This window comes from Betta splendens, chromosome 13 (genome assembly GCF_900634795.4).
Source record: "Betta splendens chromosome 13, fBetSpl5.4, whole genome shotgun sequence".
Taxonomy (NCBI): domain Eukaryota; kingdom Metazoa; phylum Chordata; class Actinopteri; order Anabantiformes; family Osphronemidae; genus Betta; species Betta splendens.
Window position 1 is genome coordinate 10518047 of NC_040893.2, and position 19685 is coordinate 10537731.

General features: G+C 45.6%; 3 protein-coding genes across 7 annotated transcripts in view; 1 reads left to right on the forward strand and 2 right to left on the reverse strand.

The window, feature by feature from the left end:
* Positions 1 to 396: 396 nt before the first annotated feature.
* On the reverse strand, positions 397 to 5823 carry aasdhppt (aminoadipate-semialdehyde dehydrogenase-phosphopantetheinyl transferase). Its single transcript, XM_029171718.3, has 7 exons — positions 5401 to 5823; positions 5194 to 5307; positions 4361 to 4475; positions 3755 to 3876; positions 2923 to 3081; positions 1079 to 1147; positions 397 to 945 (listed from the first exon to the last, which is right to left on the reverse strand). Exons 1-7 carry the CDS (start codon positions 5569 to 5571, stop codon positions 781 to 783), a joined length of 915 nt encoding a protein of 304 aa, XP_029027551.1. The 5' UTR covers positions 5572 to 5823; the 3' UTR covers positions 397 to 780.
* A 1145-nt stretch (positions 5824 to 6968) lies between these two features.
* msantd4 (Myb/SANT-like DNA-binding domain containing 4 with coiled-coils) lies at positions 6969 to 10452 on the forward strand (the record flags this gene model as incomplete). The annotated part of the gene is made up of 4 exons (XM_029171719.3): positions 6969 to 7190; positions 7706 to 7801; positions 7894 to 8193; positions 8740 to 10452. Coding segments are annotated over 4 exons (1368 nt in total), but the record flags the coding sequence as incomplete, so codon positions are not given.
* An 888-nt stretch (positions 10453 to 11340) lies between these two features.
* The window catches only part of gria4a (glutamate receptor, ionotropic, AMPA 4a), a 61803-nt gene continuing 53458 nt past the window's right edge, over positions 11341 to 19685 (reverse strand). The window contains exons 16-18 of one of the 5 annotated variants that reach the window (XM_029171709.3): positions 19200 to 19314; positions 17053 to 17190; positions 11341 to 14644 (exon numbers count right to left, since the gene is read on the reverse strand). In XM_029171709.3, coding sequence (XP_029027542.1) covers positions 14480 to 14644; positions 17053 to 17190; positions 19200 to 19314 — 418 coding nt within the window. In that variant the 3' untranslated portion in view covers positions 11341 to 14479. Of the gene's footprint in view, positions 14645 to 16942; positions 17191 to 17987; positions 18103 to 19199; positions 19315 to 19685 lie in introns of those variants that run through there. The other 4 variants (XM_029171708.3, XM_029171711.3, XM_029171710.3 and 1 more) reach the window with 4 other exon arrangements.

Consider the following 19685-nt stretch of genomic DNA (forward strand, 5'->3'; position numbering starts at 1 on the left):
ATCTCTTACTTCAGGCTAAATTCAGTCTGAGGCCCAAAGTACTTCTGTCTCCATCCATCTGAGAAAAAAAAAATCTATTCCTGTGGACTTGTCTCTGACATGGCAGCAAACCTGAAGCAACTAAAAATGCCCACTCTCTAAGGAAAGCCTGCGTGACTCCAGTCTGACCCTGCTGCCTCCTCACTCCTCCTTCACTGCTGAGGAGAACACAACATCCAAGACGCTGGAGAAAAACAAACTCACTCCATCTGGAGGCAGCGTCTACGTGTGCGTGAGGCCTTCACTGGTCAGAGTCTGCATCGCATAAAAACATTCAAATGACAGAAAAGAAAAGACTCAACAACAGAAGGCGTCACTTTGCTTTGAGTTTTAGTGACGCCAACAAAATGACAGCGCTACTTTATCTGTTACTTTATTTGTATTTATTGGTCTTTCACCCAGGCAACACACTAAATCATATAGACAATATAATTAAAATATTATATTTTATTATAAATTAATTAAAAAACAAAAAACAATGACTCCTGCTATAAGTAAAACAGACTTACTTTACTTTTAGCAGCGTGTCAGATCCGGTAGAGATCCTGAAGTCCTGTGAGACAAACCTGCATTTGGGTTTATAAATAAACCTGCCAGGACTTGACTGTACTGAGGCTGAATAAAAAAAAAAGCAGCTACAATGTCAGAGTGTGTGAGTTTCTGATTTTTGGCACATATGTGAAAAAAGGGAAGGCTCTGCGTGTGCGTCTCTCAGGCTGAGTGTCAGTGGGAGACAGCTGGTTATGTGGGTGCGTGTCTCTCTCTGCGTCTTTGTGGAGCTTCAGCCTTCGACTTGAAGTTCTCCCAGTAGGCCGGGTCTTCCTCCGTCAGCGGTGAGGCCGCGGTGATGAGGTCATCAAAGGACAGCAGCGTAAAAGAAGGAGGCGGACGAGATGAAGAGGGAGGCTGAGGGGAAGAAGGACGATGCGTGAGCCTGACAACGCTGCAACTGTTGGTTTGTTTCGCTCGTAAAATGGCTCAAAATGAACAAATCGTGTGTAGAGGAGATGGACAGAACATGCTGAACATGTGCTCTTACTGAAGAACCAGGTGTGTCTGCTGGTCCCAGTGCCACAGCAACATGATGGTCAGCATCCAGCAAGCTCTCCTGCTCATCACAAATACACACATCAAACAAACAAATCATGTTTATAACACATTATAACATATAACATTATTTATATTTATTGACTTTTATTCTCATTTTTTTGCTTTGAATATATGAACAGGTCTTAAAATGCAACTATTAAACGTCAGCTTTTGGTTTTTTAATGTGTTCACGATTAAACTTTTACTCCAAATACCAATGGTGTGTCACACTAGCCTCTGATACTGGCATTATACACTTGGATATGAAAGACCAGCAGCTGATTGTGTATATGTGGGAGTAACAGGTGGTGGTGTATGTGTAGTGAGGGGATGGCTGCAAAATGGAACGGAGTACGGGACAAAGAGAAATATCACCAGGAGTGGTGTTTGAATTTAAACCACAGTGTTTGTGTGTGTGTGTATGTGTGTGTGTGTGTATGTAGAGGCTATGTGGGGGCGAATCGACAGGTCAACAGGAAGTAACAGGTCTCATAGCCGTGCCCTGTGATCGCCGGAGGCCCCGCTGCTCGTCTCAGTTCTGTGCTAACACTCAGACGGTTTATTTGGGTAGACAAATCAGAAAAGGCGATTCACTTCGCAGTTACCTCTCAAGGGCACCGCAGTCATTTACTGAATACAAATGATGCGCGTTGCTGCTCTAAAGGACACAGAGAGATGACCTGCTTCACTGATGCAGTCTGGAATTATTCCAGGCTACAGTGTGGAAAGTGTGGTATTTCAGTATTTCTAGCAGACCTACATTTTGTTTACTCTGGTTTACTTCTCAATTAAAGTGAATGTGCTCCACCACTTGTCAAAATAAAGGACAAAGATCTGCTTCTATTCAGCCTTTGTGCACCTACAAATTACACATTGTTTGTGGCTGTTACTTCACTTTGTCAAAAATCTATACGGGTCGAAACGAACACGCTGCACATTATCTGGGATCGATAGAAGTTAGTCGCTATTCCCTGGTGTAAAAATACAGGCGGTAAAACAGCATTAGGCCTCCACGACTCCACTGGGGATGGAGACAGAAAAGGACATGCACAGTAGCAGCCGGCTTTTCAAACCAGTGCTAACCTTTTAGCACTTACTTGTTAATCCTCTGCCACTGGGTTTAGAGGGAAGTGAGAGGAGGGAGCAGGAGGGAGGTAAAGAAATCCAAAGGATGGGATGAGGGGGGGGCGTGGAAAACGATGGATAGGTAAAGACCAAATAAAGTAGGAAATGAAGACGCGAGTCTTGTACATGATTCAAAAGCGAGTCCTGTGCATCTGTGGTTTAAGTGAGTCGGCTGTGTGAGCGAGTCTCTCCCCGCTGTGGTGTTGTATGTGACAAAGGAGTGTGGGCAACAGATGATTCTTCTGCTCTAACAGGGAGGTGCACTCCTCTAACCTCTTGTCATGATGTTAGGTGGCTGAAGGGCCACTTGAGAGGCCCTCTGTCACAACCTCTGCTGCGTATTCCTCTACTTGACCACCTGTGATTCAGTTCACAAACGCTTTCAACGGGGCAGCCGCTGGGAGCCGAGCATGACGGATCCCAGCCAAGGCATCTGATCTGCTGCCTGAATCTCTGCTCTTGATGTTATCGTGCCATAAGGTCGACTGACGAAATCTACTGATGCGTTTCAGTTTGATGCGTTGTCCGGTACATTGTTTGAAAATTAAAAACTGTGCTCAACTTGTCGTTTGACAGAACCTGTAGAAAAAGAGAGGACTCCTCTCTTTTAGGAAACCTGGGTAGTGAGCAGTTATTTTTGCCTCCACACCCGCCTTCAAACTGACTTACTTCAAAGAGCCAGTCCTCTTCTTCCTCATCTAGATGCATCTTGGTCTGCCGCAGCACCTGGCCCTGCATGAGCGGTTCAGTGGACAGGTGAAACTCCACCCTCTGCAGGTTAAAGCCCAGACCTGTGCCAATGGCTTTGATGAAGCTCTCTTTCAGGGCCTTGATGGGAAAAGAGAAAAGCTGCTTTATTACTGCAGACACATTAAAAAAAACTGTTTGTTATTTCTGACAAAGCTGAGGAGGACATCCTCTGTGTGTGTCTTTTGTGCGTGTTGTGTATTTTGGCTCTGCAGGACAAAACCGCAACAGATGGGAATCTATGCACACATGTAGAACAGTGTGTTTATACAAAAGAGGGACTTTGTGTGTGTGAATATGCGTTTTCAGCCAAAACCAGTCCTGCTCTGCAGCCAGTGAGCCACAATGAGAGTATTACAAGCCTAATCGCCATGGCAACCGCCGAGCTCTGCCATTAGTCAACAGTGTGGTGATGATATCAGAGCTTGACGTCTCTGTGCCACCCTCTAAATCTCACATCTTTACTTAGCACTACCGTTGCTCTTGATGTCCATCTGTGTGTGTGTGTGTGTATTTGTGCATCTACAAAGTAAATTAGACCAAAAGGGAAGCAACAGAAACAGATTAAAAGGAAGACAGGCTGAAGGAGGACAGAGTGTGAGGAGAAGAGGAAAGTAAAGAAAATGTTAAATTCACACATGTATATATAAATGTTTGTTATTTTCTCCCTGTTTGACCTTCTAACGCACACACCGCCCGTGAGGACCAGCAGCAAAGCAATGTGACAACAGGGTAGTATGGTTGTCATGGTTACCCAGTGGCGGTAGAACACCGCAAGCTGCTGATGCTCTGAGCCAGCCGATTGGATAACGCTCCACTCGTACGCCGTAAACTGACGAGTCATGATGCGGAAAAAGTCTGGCACAGATTTGCTACCTGGAAGGAGGAAAAGACGAAGTGTGAATGAGAAAAGACAAAGGAAGATGGAGGAGAGATGGAGGCACACATGTATGATGTGCTCCATTTTGAGACAGTTTCCTAGAAGTACCTCTCAACACACATGCGTCGTTATCGCTTTAGGAACTGTAGAACTAAAACTGAGCAAAAAGCCTTGAACTGCTTATGAAGGCCCAAATGTTTCCATAGATCATCAACCTTGTCCACACAAACCCCAAAATTTAAAGATTTGCACACAGGCAGATGCAGCCACACGCCTTTACTTAGATATGACAACAGTGACACCCTGTGGTGAAGCTGGGACTATACAAGGAATGATTCAGTTAGTCTGTAAGGGACATCAGGTAAAAAATCTGAACTTTGTTGTAAAGATCAGCCAATTACTTCCTGTATGTCACCAAACCTGTGATTGAGTGTTTTTGTTCCGCTAAAAATGCTGATTCACAGCATATTCATCTTTTACCTGGCATGGTGTTTTTCATGATATCCACTCCCACCTGCATCCCCTGCTCTGCAGCGAGCACAGCGTAGTCTCCCTGGTGTGAGATGTTGAAACTCCAGGCCCGGTCTGAACTGGCCTGTAGCAACCGACAGAAGGAGTGATCAGATACAAGGACATGTACATGTAGACAAAACCTTTTAGTTTACTACTTAGACAATAAACTGGACTGGGAAAAAGAACTCCTCAGCTGTGTAGAATAGGGCTCAGAGCAGGATGCACTTCCTGAGGAGGCTCAGGTCCTTTAACGTGTGCAGCTCCATGCTGAGGATGTTCTATGAGTCTGTGGTGGCCTGTGTTTTAGGCTGTGGTCTGTGGGGCGGCAGCATGAATGTAGCAGACAGTAACAGACTGGGCAAAGTGATCAGGAGGCTGGTTCTGTTCTGGGGGTGGAGCTGGACCCCCTACATGCTGTAGCTGAGAGGAGGATGCTGGTCCAACTCTTTTCTATCCTAGACAACACCTCCACCCCCCACACAGTGTGTGGCTGGACAGAGGAGCACCTTCGACCAGAGGCTGATCAGTATTAGGTTCTCCATAGAACGCCAGCGGAGATTATTATTATAAAAGCAATCATAAGTGTGCAAAGCTATTTCCCTCTGGGATTAATAAAGTTTTTTGAATCTTGAAAACCAGCATTACATGACAATATGTAGAAATAGTACAATAAGCTGATTTTCAGAATAGGTCTATACCCATCTCACGCAGCCTACATAATTCCGATTCTGAGTGTAAAGTTTGCTTGGCTTGGTTAAAAAACACCTGACCTTAGTAAAACGCAATGTAGGAGTTCTAACCTTCGGTGGTGATGCCAAGTAAGGCTTCCCTCTGGGAGTTCGCTCCAGCCTGACCTCAGACCAGGGGATCCCCATCCTCTCACAAACAAACCTTCTCAGCAACAGCCTGCCCGCCTGGTGGATGACAGAGGACGTATGTCACAGGTTAAGTTAAACTGAGCGTGCAATTATTAGTGTACGTAAGGAGATGGGGTGCATCAGACTCACCATGGCTGACTTAGCATCCTTAGCAAACTCAAACTCTCCGATCCTGTTTTTCTCCTCTTTCTGAACACAGCGTGAAGCGAACAACCATTCAGTTCTGTTCGGTGTCCACGAGCCACAGCGAAAAGCCCAACGAACAGAGCCCATTTCGTCGCCTCTGTCCCACCTCGTCATCTGGACTCAACTCCAGGCTGCTAACAAACTTTTAACTCAGCTAACCTTAGCATCGCTCATTAGCACGTAGCCTTTGTAAGATACCAAGAAGCTCTCGCGTTCACTTTTCCCTGAATTAAAGGCGGAGCACACAAATTAAGCTCATCTGCGAGAGATGTTAAGTTCACAACACACTTCAGTTTACATTTTGAATGTGACAGCTCTGCACATGCCCAAACGAATCCGTCGAGATACGATGTCGTCATAAGTGGGCGCGGTGGAGGACTGGCCAATGGGAGCAATGGAAACAGTGCGCCAATAACGATGCTTTCAAACGCTTTTAGGGATATCGTAAAACACGCCATTCTGAGTAATGGTTTCAAAGAAAAGTGTACTGAGAAGCCTCATTTAGCATCGATGTGACATTTGAGAGAAAAGGAAGATTACGAGGATGTTGACCTGTCTGAAAATAGAAGGGTGTCGAACATTAAACTCCACCAGTTGCTTTAAATCCCTAACAATCATTGCATTCCCTTAACTTTGAACTGAAAAAAATAGATAAATTCCATTATCCATTATAAAGTAACGAAATGCTTTTATTCCAGTGCGCAGTTTGCCATTTAAAACGGTTTTGACTCAAAGCGTTTGCACCCAAAGCGATCGAACAATTCGAATCCTAGAGTGTTACAGATTTCCGAGGTAACATTTAAACGCAGCATTACAATTACGTTTCTACAATGTTGTATTCATTGCGGTAAATTCTTGTACACGAGGTAAGCTGTTCTTACAACATATGACAGATAGCGTATTACTATAGGTGATGTGATAATATGTGATATGTAATACAAAAGATACCACTACATTTATAGTGCGTTTGTATTGAAGATATATCGCAAATATTCCCTAGGATGGATGCAGATGGCATAACCTAAAAGTATAGGTTGTTTACAATACACTAGGTAATTTATCCAAGTTGCAAAAATGTATGTGCATCTGCAGTTTTTCCCGACAAATCTATCAATCATGCATATATATACATTTTGGAAAATAAGCATGTTATTTGCATCTTAAAATATGCTGCAGTTTGTTGATGCACAAACCTCAAACGTTAGAACTATTTCCAAAATGCAATACAGCCTAAAACTGATTTTTCAAATCTATAACTTCTAAATTCTGTTCTGTTTCTTTCAATGAACCTTTCAGTTGCTGTTTATTGCTGAAAATGCCAAATGCTGCATTTTAGCAAAGTGGGTGTTTCTGCACAGAATTGACGTGAGGCTTCATGTTTGTGTGATGATGCAGAGCTCCCCATCAAGAGTAACAGCTGGAGTCCACCTTCCAAGTGTGAAACTTCACAGCAGCAAGCGGGGAATCTCCTTACACTGCTTGACGTCGCTTGTGTCTCAGTCCCCCTCTGATCTGTTCTACTCCACTTGCCCTCTTTTCTCAGTTATCGCTCCTTCTATCAGTCTTTCTGTCTGTGTTTCTGGGGTTCCCGTCCCTTTCTTCCCGCCAAGCTGGATTTCCGGCAGGTGAAGCATTTAAAGAGGAAGAGGAAGAGCAACTACAGTGTGAGAGAGACACAGATTCTCATCAGGGAGATTCACAAGAGGAAGGACGTGTTGTTCTCCAGGCAGCAGGTGTGGATCTCATTCTTCCAATGTCAGTGAAGCATATAGTGAGTGAGAGAGAAGCTAAGATGGACTGACTAGATAAATAAAGCAGTAACCAGTTAGTTAACTCGCAGACGTCACTCTGTCCAGTTAGCAATATTTTCCTTCTAATACTTTGAAACTTCAAAATGAAATGTGTGAAGAGGTTTTTAGTTTTTTAGCATATTACTTAGGTTACTTAGTGTGCCCATTATTTCCACTGTCCACCAGAGAGCACTGATGCAGTTCCTTAGCTTCAATGTGTGCTGCATATTCCTTTCCATGAGCACAGATTAAATGTTTCGCGTATTTAAAAACATTATTATGTCATATATATCTTTAATAGACCCTTTATTTAGAACTCACAGATGTGATTGCGGGAAAATTGGCCATTATTTTGAGAGGCTCCTTCATTTACACAGCGCTTTGTCCTTTCAAACACTCCCTTATTTGATGCACTACTGTAACTGTTGGCTCCTGTTCTTTTGCTTGTGTATAAATAGACCACAGCCATTAATGAGCTGAAGAGACAGGCATGGGAGGAAGTGGCACGAGGTGTCAATTCACTGGGGGAAGGCGAGCTGCGCACGGCTGCAGAGGTGTGTTTAAATGACGTTTTCAATGAACCGTCTTGGATGCGAGGCTCCACGGTGTCTCCTACCTGCTGCTTCCAACGCCTTTCCCCCTGTAGGTGAAGCGTCGTTACCTGGACTGGCGCGCGCTGATGAAGAGGAAGCAGCTTCAGGCTGAGCTCTCGCTCTCCTCCTCTTCATCGTCCTCTTTGGCCCTGAAGGCCGAGTATGATCGGTCCCCCCCCGAGCACGAGGCGGCCTGTCTGGAGTCGGGCTGCGACCAGCTGCTCGACCTCTCGGTGCTGCCGAAGGACTATCACTGTGACTGGCCGGAGCTGGCGGCTCTGGGCGAGCTGAGCGCTCAGGCCGCGGCGGCGCCGCCGGGCGTGAAGATGGAAGAGCACGCCAGTGAATACAGAGTAAGGAACCGAAGCTCCTCACTGCACAGCTTGTGGAAGTCTGACTCAACCTTAGAGCTTATACTGTAAAACAAATTTACATGTTAATGAGGATACAGTTATTTTCCAGAGCACCTTCATGCTTTTTGAATAGAAAACACGTTAAAGACACTTGTGTTATGGAAATACAGCATACTGACGTGCTAATGGTGTAATTAGCTTAATTAATGTCCTCATCAGTAGAGGTAGTTATGTTTAATGTATCACATGCAGCACAGCTAAAGTGACTCTTGTCTTTTGACTGAGCTCACTTAGATTCACAAGGTACAGATTTAGCTAAATTAAGGACCTAACACTGTAATTAATTGGCATCAAGTTTAAGCCTTTTGATGTTGCTCTCAGGTAAAATCTAAATCTGTTTACCTTCATTTTAGAATGAATGACTTCCCCCTGGTTGACCGAAACACTAAAAACACAACATTTCCTCCTTGCATCTTACGTTTGATCATATTTTTAGACTTTGGGAAGTTCTTGCCATGAAGCACCCTGTTTTTACTCTCTCTTCAGCTGGATGCTCATGGTGATATGGGAGATGGAGAGGGAGACTTAGACGACGATGACATCCCTTCCATCCTCAGCGATATCGAGTCACAGGGTGACGGCCATCTTGGACATGTTTACTCCCACAGTGACTTGGGCATGACCGGCTCCTCCAAGGCGCCGACCTGCACCTCCAGCAGGGAGCTTCCTCTGGCCAGTGGCCTGATGGGAATGGCATCTCACTGTCTGGGTGGACTCGGCGGTCAGGAGAACGTGGGAGCGGGGCTTCTGCTAGCCGTCGAGAAGCAGCGGCTGGACCTGGAAAGGCAGCGTCTGGCCGTGGAAACGGAGCGCCTGGCGCTGGAGAAGGAGCGGCTGGCCCTGGAGAAGGAGCGGCTGCGCCAGATGGAGGTCGAGAGGGAGAGGCTGCAGCTGGAAAGAGAGCGGTTGCAAGTGGAACGGGAGCGGCTGCGGTTCCTGCTCCTCAACCAGCCAGAGCACGCGGACCTGCCGCCGCAGCAGGGCCCTCTGGCGCCCAACGCGTCCTGCTTGTCCTCACACGAGGCACAGAGGGAGAGGGACCAGGAGGGTAAAGGGTGGATGACGGCGGTGGATCTAGAGGCGGAAAGGATCAAACTGGAGAAGGAGCGAGTGCAGCTGGAGAAGGAGAGGCTGCAGTTCTTCAAATTTGAGGCCGGGAGACTGCAGATTGAGAGAGAACGCCTGCAAGTGGAGAAAGAGAGAATGCAGCTGCAAAAAGACCATCCGAGTCACTGAGAACCAAGAGGATAAACGAGGAGGTTAAAACAGTGGGCAAAGAGAAGTGAATGAGACTTTTAATAATAAAATGGTTGATGCAGCAGCTACATTTTTGCAGCAAAGGGCGCGAGGCACTGAAACCCTTATTTCTGATGGGAAGTTGGTCAGTAATATGAACCTAGTGCCTTATGATCCTCTTCATTAAGTGCCATGGTGCACCCAGCAGGTTAGCACCGAACACATGTGATGTGAGCAGATGTTTATGCAATGCATCATCTCATGTCGTTGTCATTTATGTCCCAGGAAGTTTGTGCTTAGGCAGCAACACCCCAGCGAGGCCTCCTTTCACCCAGAGCTACTTTTTTCCAAGGGTTACTTGTATGTTGTTGTTGTTACCTGTATGTTGTTGTCTGCAGCATGTTTCATCACAACGACTGAAAGCCTCTTGCTCATAGGTCACAGATCGGCATCATTAAAAGGTCTGAGTTCCAGTCCTGAGGAGTCTAATACCTTAAAAGCCCAGCTGACATTAGAACAGGCTCCTCAGCTCCCAGGTGGTTTCAGATTTGAGCACAGCAGATTTTAAAGTATATTTTTCTTTGAAAGCAGAGATTCTTTTAAACTTTGATTTAGGGGAATATCTCATATAATACAGTATGAGTGGAGCTAAGGATGTACAGTAAGTTGCCTTGATTCTTCTGAAATTAGTGGCTCACACTAGTACATAGCACTTAAAGTTAAAAACCTGTAAAATATCATCGATTATGTGATTTTAAACTGTCTGAGGTTACAACTAATGATTATTTGGGTTGGTTTAAATGTATTTTTTTTATCTGAGTTCTAAATATCAGAAGGTGTAAACACAAATGGAAGATACTTTAGATTTACATTCATAGGTTTTGTAAATGTATTCACGTTTTAGTCACATTCAGTTATTAAAATGTCTTTTTCTGTCAGAAAATTATATTTGTCTAAATTCAATCTTGTAGCACAGTTCTGTGTGTACACAGCCTCTGTTGTTTAAGTAACATATAGTAAATAGAGCCTAGCAACAACCATGGTGGAGGAGGAGGAGGAGGAGGATGAAGAGTTGAGTGTGTTTGTGGAAGTTTCCTATCTGATCACAAGAGACCCATTAAAGTAAAGGTGAGAGTAGAGGAGAGGATTTTGATGGTAGAGGAGCTGTGGAAGCCAGCTTAGGACTTAAAACAAATTTTCCCAAGAGAGGGATGCAAAAACAGATAAAAGAGGAACGATAGGAGAGAGGAAGACGAAGTAGCAGAAAAAAGAAGCAGCTGAACAGAGAAACGCAATGCAGAGATGACAAATAGGAAAGTAGACTGAGAGAGGAAAATGAAATGAACCAATATAAACATGAAGGTGTGTTTACTTTGATAAAAAACAGTTCAGTGTGTGTGTGTGTGTGTGTGTGTGTGTGTGTGTGTGTGTGTGTGTGTGTTGGAGGGGCAATGGAAAATACTTGTCAGTGATAGCTCTGGGCTAAATGTGTTAAGTTCCAAATGGATTGAAAACAGCAAAGAGGACACAATCTGTGCAGGGAGCTTTTACCCCTTTAGCTGTTTTTCTAAAAAATATTCAACTTCTAAATGCTTGGATTTAATACATTTCCTTCAGAATAGCTGTTCAGTCATGTTTGAGTCCACATGAACAATGAAAATATCAGACTATGCTGACAAATATCTATTAGACTACAATCAGTTATTTGGTCTGGTGTGTCAACAACTCGCCTACGATAATGGATGGGCTGTAATGGGAATAGAAATGTATTCTACAAAAACAGATCATTAATATTCACACACATCCGAGTACAGCAGGCCACATAAATAAATAAATAACCACACCAAGAGAGCAGGTTCAGCATTGATGTTTTACTAGAAAAGGATACCAAATGGAAAGAAAGAACTCAAGAAACAGAATGTTCAAGCCAGTGTGTCGACAGCTTTCTCCCGTCTACGCGTGAACTCATATGAGCTGGAGGGGGCGGGGGAATGAACACAACAGTATCATGTGCAGTGTAACTGCCCGGTGGCCGGTCAGGTGTTAGCATAATGAGGGTTAACTGTCTCTTTACAAATGAATCCACTGTGGAAAGACACTATTACCACCACTCGATGGCTCTAGTACTTCTGGCTGCATCACTTCCCTCTAGGCTGACGTTAAAATGGTCATAAACGGCCTCATGTTTTCATCTTCAACCATAATGAGAATTGTTTCATCATATTATTCTGTAATGGTCTGTCCGTCAGTTGACCTCCACCTGAACACTGTACATTTAATGTACCGATGCATAATGAATGATCGTGTAATGAAGCCCAGATGTAGCTTAGATCTTTAGTGTTTTATGTGCAACGTCAAAGGCTCACACATTTTTTTGTTGTTGGAGTTTTCGAAACAGCGGAGGAAACGCGGATTTTTAATGTTCTCAACAGTGCGTTTCTTGTTGTTGTTGAGGCGCAACAATCGGAGAGGAGGGGCATAAAAGTAGAGATAGAAAAAACAGTACATTTGATAAAAACTATATTTCATGTCCACGTACTGTATTAGAGCCTATTGTGACACTATATGCCCCCATGCTAAAACTGTATTAGAACAAAGAGGTTATGGCCATAAATATTTCAAGATTATATATTTTATTGTTTACTTGTTCCTCAAATGTTAATGTGATAGACAGAATTCAGACCCCCTTCACTCATTAAATAAATCAATTTGTCAATTTAGCTTGTGAATAAAAAATCAATCTGTGAAAAACGGGTGTGTTTATTTGTAAAAGAAAGATTTAAATTGTTATTTAGAACGAGCTACAAAAAAATGTAATGTGCAGAAATAAGTGATTACCGCCTCCGATCCTCAAGTGTGGTAATATAGCGTCTACTATACAGTTGTACCACACTAGAAGTTTCTGATTGTTTCTGCTCAGCCTGATGGATCCAATCATGTCCCAAAATGTATAAATGACCTTCAGTCTGACCCGTGGATTTCAATCTGTAGCTCGCTCACATCCGGTGATTTGACAAATGGCAAAAAGCAGCGAGGCGCTTTGAAACACAACACAGACGCCGCCGCGCTCCTGGAAATGTCAGACAGCATTGTTTACCCACGGTCCGCGATCGCAGCGGCCCATCGGCTCTGGGGACGCGCACGGACCCGCTGCCATTGTGTCGCCGCCGGTGTTGAGCGCATGCGTCGACACGCTGCTTCCGGAGGCCTCGGCAGCTCGTCGACGGGGGGTGGATTCAACAGAGGGGACTTTGAGACGAGGAGGAGCCGTGGGGACCGAACGTGGAGACAGAAAAGCGAAAGGAACGCCTCCGTCGCGGTGCCGTGTGCGCGCGTGCGCGTGTGCACGTTTACGCGTGTCCGTGTGGATTCGATGGACATTCAGTGTTGAGCACGGATCAGATTCCCAAGTTGGCCAGAAACCGCCACATAACAGAGTGAATGCCATGGCCTCTGACAATCAGTGATCAATGTTTTCTATAGCTCTCTATAGACGTATATATATATATATATATATATTATTTGTATTATATATAATATGTAGATTTATAAAAAAAGATTTGTTCTTAATTACAAGTAGTGGTAGTTTATCTTTTCTTTCCATTATTGCAATGAATTGTTATCTAAGATGATTAAAAAAGACAGGTGAGTTCTGTTTTGCTACGCGGTTATTTACAACAGTTTTAAAAAGCGAGCTTTCTGGTTCCGGTCCGTTCTCCGGCCGCTGGAGGAGGCTGAGGATCTCAAATGAGCACAAAACCACTCGCCCGGGTCCATGCGTGAATTGGATCTAATCTGTGGGTCTTTGTAGTGGTAAGAAGCCCCCCACCCCCACCCACCCTTTTTAGACCAACGTGTTTAGTTCTCTTCAAGCAAAGCTAATTTGGATTTTTAATTTTCCTTCCACCGCCCAGTCGTGAGGACTCAACTTTACTGCGTGACGCAAATCCCTCAGAATCCAAGGTTTTTTATCTGCGATGTGCTTGGGAAGCAGTTAGTGTTCGCCATCTGAGACCGACCCAGGTTGTGTTTGCGTCCCTTCATCACTGTATATACAGCTTCAAACCCACCTGGCCCTGGCAAAGCGGTCACGCCCTGCTATTTTAGCATTTTTACTGTCGTGATGATGCTGTTGATGATGCACTTCGTTAACTACTGCGGTTTTTGAATTTTCATTTACAACCCCCCACCCCCCACCCCCACCCCTCCCCCGCGTGACGTCACACCGGCCGCTCGGTTCATCGGATTCTCCCGCTGGTTTGAGGTGAAGGACTCTTATTATTATGCGTAATAAACAAAGCGTTTTTCATTCAGTTTGTACAGTCCACGGCAAAGCGGCGAGTTCACAGTCCACTCGAGCGTACAGTTTTCCCGGTCGTCTAAGAGCAATGTAATACCTGACACTCAGTCTTTGCAGGCGACGTGAGACGATGGCGACCGTGATGATGATGAAAACAAGGTTTCTACTGTGGTTGTCGTAAGGCGTTGTCGAGGGGTGCGGCTCATCGGCTGCCGCTGTCCAGCCTTCAGCTGTGATCCTCATCATCATCATCATCATAATCAGTGTTGCTGTAGTGTTCACAGCTCATGTCCAATGGGTCTGTGCTGGATGTCCCGTCGTCTGTTGGCATCATGTTATGATGATGTTCTCCCAGAAAACAAAAAAATTAAATTGCTGCAGGCAAGTGTGATAGTCAGAGATGTCTGTTGTTGTTCCTCCATGGTTTCCTCCATAGCTGTATTTCACTTGTCTCTTGAAATGACTGTAAGTCAGTGGCAGCAGGAAGGTGAGATGATGATGCAGTGTTCAAGTGTCTACAACTGTGTTCAGTGTCTGTATCGGAGAGTCTCTGTAGCTACTGTATATGCGTGTGGGCGTATGACTGATATGTGGTTGACTGTATGTAGACGGTGTGTGAGTGTGTGCGTGCGTGCGTGCGTGTGTGTGCGTTTGGTGTGATGTTAAGGCACGCCAGGTGTTTTTTGGTTTTCAGGGCAGTCCGGAGGAGACCACTGCAAGGCCGGGGTGTCGGAGAGATGCGTGGCCAGCATGCACGGCTTTGGGGCAGTCTGGCGTCAGGACACGGCCGTTCTCCCCCACACTTCCTGTGATGGACAGACGGGCCTTGTTCCGCATGGCTTCGGAAAACGACAACTGCACGGGGAGGGATGAGAAAAGAGAAGGGAGAAGGGAGAGGGTTTGAAAACGCGGCCGTCACATGCAACAGCTCGCGGCCATACTGTACCAACACATGCACTGTCAGCACATACGTGCACGTGTACACGCAGCGGACTCTGTGCTAACGAGCAGAAAGGCCGGAGAGTGCAGTCACACACACACTTAAAGTCACTTAACTAGTCTACATTCTAGTCTGCATGTTGTGTTTTGGAAGTAGACTAATGATAATCCACAAATCCACGGTGAAATGAATTTCACAATTAAGCAAACAACAACAAACACTTGTCAAAAGTGAGAATTTGTTGCCTTTAAATAATTGCAAATGAAATGCGGTCTATTTTCTAACAGTAGCTGAAAGGATCATCAGCAGATTAATCAGTTTCAAGCTAAGTCACACAGACTCATAAGTAGCTTGTGTGTTAAAAACTACTTTGATCATAATTAATATTAATAAAGGCGTCTGAGGATGAAGTAAACAAAAACACACAAATCCCACTTTTTTGATGGCTGAGAGTCACTTCCTTCCTCCTCTGTCTACGTTCATCTGTTCTTCATGAAACTCACCTAAGCTGTTTTGATTTCACAGCCTCACAAACAGCCTGCGTGCGAATGCACCTCCAACACATTCCGGTTCACGTAGCTCTGACACAGAAGCAGGCACTAATCAGCGGACGCACAAGGCGGACGACAGGATTCACGCTGCAGACATCTGCATTCCATACGTGGCCGTGGGCTCCGTCGTCTGACAGATTCAGGTGAGGATGTGGAAGGTGAGGACGGAGGGGAAGCGGGAAGGAGTGGTTGTGCTTTCACGGTTCTCAGGTTTATAGAGAGGGCGTGACCGACTCTACCGCTCGGAGCGGGGCCACACTTCACATAGACGCTTCCCCCGGTGCCTCGCTGCCCGCAGCATGAAAACCTCAACTCCTCCACTCACGTGTGTTTTCAGCCAACAGGAGCCACAGCACCAGGTTACAATGATGGTACTTCATGTGTTGTTGCATCCTGGGCATTAATGGAGGATGTCAATAAATCTATAATCTTAAATTACTTCAGCAAAATCCATGCAATCATTCAATTATTATTATTGTGAATGAACATAAAACATAAGATGTTTTACCAGTAACATCATTAATAAGCCTTTCTATATAAAGTGTTTGCTTCAGTTCAGTAATTGAGTTCGGGGGTGTTTTGACGTTTTGAATAAGCTTTGAGGAATTTGAAGCGCTTGTCTACAGCAGGGACACAAAACTCCAGCTCACGGATGACAAACGAATAAAGTTACAGTAAGAACTGGTTCACTGTGAACTGGCACTTAGGCCCAGATCTGCGTCTGTTTCCAACTGCTTCATGCGTTTCTGGCGCTTGAGCGACGCATTCAAAATTATCATTCTGCTTATGCAAGTTATGGCGCACGTCTACCGCCATAAAAATATCTTAGAGTGTTTTTCTTGCGGACACATCCATCACATTATGTGTGAAAAAGTGTTAGCCAGACCTCGAATTCGCAATAATTGGTGTCCACACGTCGGCTAATTAATTTGTAGCTAGAAGCAGTAGCACAATTTAATGAGGAGCACTAAACTACACAGGACAGAGACAGACCAAACTCTATGAAGTTTGTAAAACATAACAACATTTAAATATGACTATAAATAATAAACATGAAAACCTCTGGCAGTGCATGAAAAAACTAATATTATTTAGTTAATTCATACAATAACTAATGTGTATTAACAAAATTTGTTTTAGTTTTATTTTATCCTGTATAAAATTATCATAGGCTGGAGTTTTGCATCCGTGCGTCATCAGTATTTTAATGAATAGCTAAAATTACGCAATGCAGGTGCCTGGTCCAAAAGCATCACCATCACTTTCATCAACATGACCATGACCATCATCATCATCATCATCACCATCCGCAGCCAAGGACGATGGAACCAAATCTGTCGTGGCACAAATCTAAACCCAGACTGGCAGCATGGGGTGAGGTGCTGAAATGAATGGGAACAAAGCCGGAACAAAACAGAACTAATAAATGTTCGCGTCATGAAGTAGTTAAACGAATGGCTGGAAGAAGCGCTCACGAAACAGACAAACAAACAAACGAACAAACAAAAAAAAAAGCTACATTGGTTCCACAATGCTTGACCACGTCAAGAACAACACAGTGGCGCGGGGCTGCTGCATCGCCATTACAGTAATCTACAGCAGCACCACCATCAACATCAGCATCACCATCACCCCACCTACACGTGAGCCTCTAACTCCTACCCCTATATCTTGACCCCCTCGGAGCCGTACACGTTGTACCCCTCCCTATAAGTGGCTAGGTTCTGGGTGCTGGGGGAGGGGCTGGGGCAGTGGGGGGGGCTAAGGTCCACCTTCATGCGCTTGGCTTCAGCCCGGGACTTGTAGCAGAACTCGACCAGGGCCACCAGCATGGCCAGGCCCAGGCCGCCCACCAGGATGTAGAAGACGCCGGCCACGTTGGACAGGCTCAGAGCCTGGGACGACTTGTCCTGGAGAGACGGAGTGTGTGTGTGTGTGTGTGTGTGTGTGTGGGGGGGGGGGGGGGGGGGGGGGGGGGGGGTAGAAGCAGAGAGCAGAGGAAAGGAAGCGTTAGAGAGCAAGAGGTGGAGAAACAAGCTGTTCGCACACAGAGCTACTCTGCTACTGGCCACTTCTACAGCTACGGCCGTCTCTACCGTACGACATCAATCCGTACACGTGCGTACGTGAGTGAATCACACGGCAGCTGTGATCTGCGTGCTAACGAGGCTTCAGGGCAGCATTTTACTAAACATCTGGCGCCACTGCTCTGCTGCTTCCTGGGGACACGGAGCCTCTTTTACCTCGGCAACGAGGTCTGCGCTCTCACACAGTCTAAGAGCGTGTGCTACAGAATATGGAGACTCAGGTTCTCATCAGTTTTTTACATAGGCAGCCAGTTAGAACATACATTTACTATGCTTTTGAGACAGTATGAACTGAATGCTGGCCCTCATTTAACATAAGAACGACGTAAAACATTATTTAAAAAGTCCACCTGTGAAATAAACACACAAGTCATGCTAGTGCAAATCTAAACCCTGAGCTAAAGGAACGAGATGTACATTTATTTAGCTTGAGAAATAACAGTCATTTGAACCATTAGGATGGAAGTGTGAACAGCGCTGTGGTGTATGTGCTGGATCTACTGTGGAGCACGCTGGATGTGTATCACAGACTAAATGAGCATGCTGCTATGACAACAGGCGCGGTAATCGCCAGCGCGTGCTGGATAAGGTTCTGTGGGCCGCGGCAGCGTGGGACTGACCTTACTTCCAGAGTCCTTGGGTCCACACTCTCCCTTGTCATACCACCATTTGTTTTTCAGTTTGTCTAAGGTGCCTGCTTCGCTCAGTTTCAAAACTGCAAGGTTTATTTGGGTTCTTCGCATGTAAAAATAACATAAATAACATCATAGGTCATGTTATTTTATGTTATTGGCGTACGTCACATTTGCATTGCACAGCTCAGTCAAACAGAGACATCCTTGTTGAAATGGAGCGACCTAGCGCGCGTCCCACTGAGTACATGTGTGTAGGCTCGTCGAGGAGGGGCCCGGGGGGAGCGAGGAGCTACGTGGAGCTACAGACATATGAGTGGGACCCGGCTTTGTCGCTGCGGGTAACGCACCCATGCTGCCCCGGCGGGTCCGACGCGGGACAGGAGGCGAGCACCGTCAGGCCAGGAGCCGGCGGAGCACAGCTGCAGCAGCAGCTGGGGGGCATTCATGTCAGCACAGCGAGCTGCTTCATCCCAAAAGATTTAAACGAATGGAAGCAGATAAGCAGCTAAATAAGTCCCACCAAAACAATTATTAATTAACAATTATTTAACCTCCCCTCTGATGAAAAGTTAAACAATCTGAGCTGGGTGTGAAGCTCCCTTCTCTGGCCACTAGGGGGCGCCTGTTCCTGTCTTGACGGTAATTGCTCTCTCGTCTCTTTCCATCCGTCACAGAATCCTCCTTCTGTTGCCTTTCACTCCGTCGCCACATTAGTGCCAAATACATTTAGCTGTTATTATGAGGTGTGCCTGATTTATCCTGGCAGCCCCTCACAAACAAAAAAAATGATATTTCAAAATAGCCTTGAATTTATATGAAATATTCAGACATATAAAATTAATTAAGAATCATTTAAGATTTAATTTTGTTTTGCCAATTTAATACCTCTTAAAATTCTATTGATTGTTTATATTAGAAAATCACCGTGACAAGCTCAAATGCTGTATCTTTGTCACTTTGTCTGCACCTTTCATGTAAAAAGGAGCACACTCCTGACAACAGATGCAGCTTCGGGCCTATTTTTGAAGCTGTGACTCGGGAGGTTTCAGGGCGTCACTTCAGCTTCTCAACTCTTTTGCCGGGGCAGATGCCTGCGTTACGCTCCCAGGCCGGGGGCCGGGGGCCGTCGCCGGCTGCCCAGCCGGGGAGCGGCCCCCGGCCCCCGGTGGTGGGGGTGGGCAGTCAGAGAGGGCTAACCTTGGAATCCCCTCCCCCGCTGCCACATTCTCCTTTGTCATACCACCACTTGTTTTTCAATTTGTCCAAGAGGCCCTGCTCGTTGAGCTTTAGCACGGCCAGGTTGACCGCATTTCTTTGAGTAAAAAAAAAAAGGGAGGGGGGGGCACATAAGATAGTTTGATCAGAGCAGAGGATAGAGGGACAGACAGACAGAGAGACTGACGGACGGACGGACGGACAGGATGCACGTGGATCACATCCAGGAGGACGAAGGGAGGGGGGGATGAGGAGGAGAGGGGACAGAGTGGGAGGAAGATGGTGGGAAAGGTGGTTAAAGGCTCCGCCCCCCAGAGAACACTCTCTCAGTCTCTGACTCTATCTTCCCTTCGTTGCTCCCATGCATCTAACAGACAGCACTCCAGACTCGGCGTCAGACTGCGGGTTCGAGGCGCGTTAACCAGAGCTCCTGCTGCTCCCTGGCCTCCTAACAGTCTGTCAGCGTGT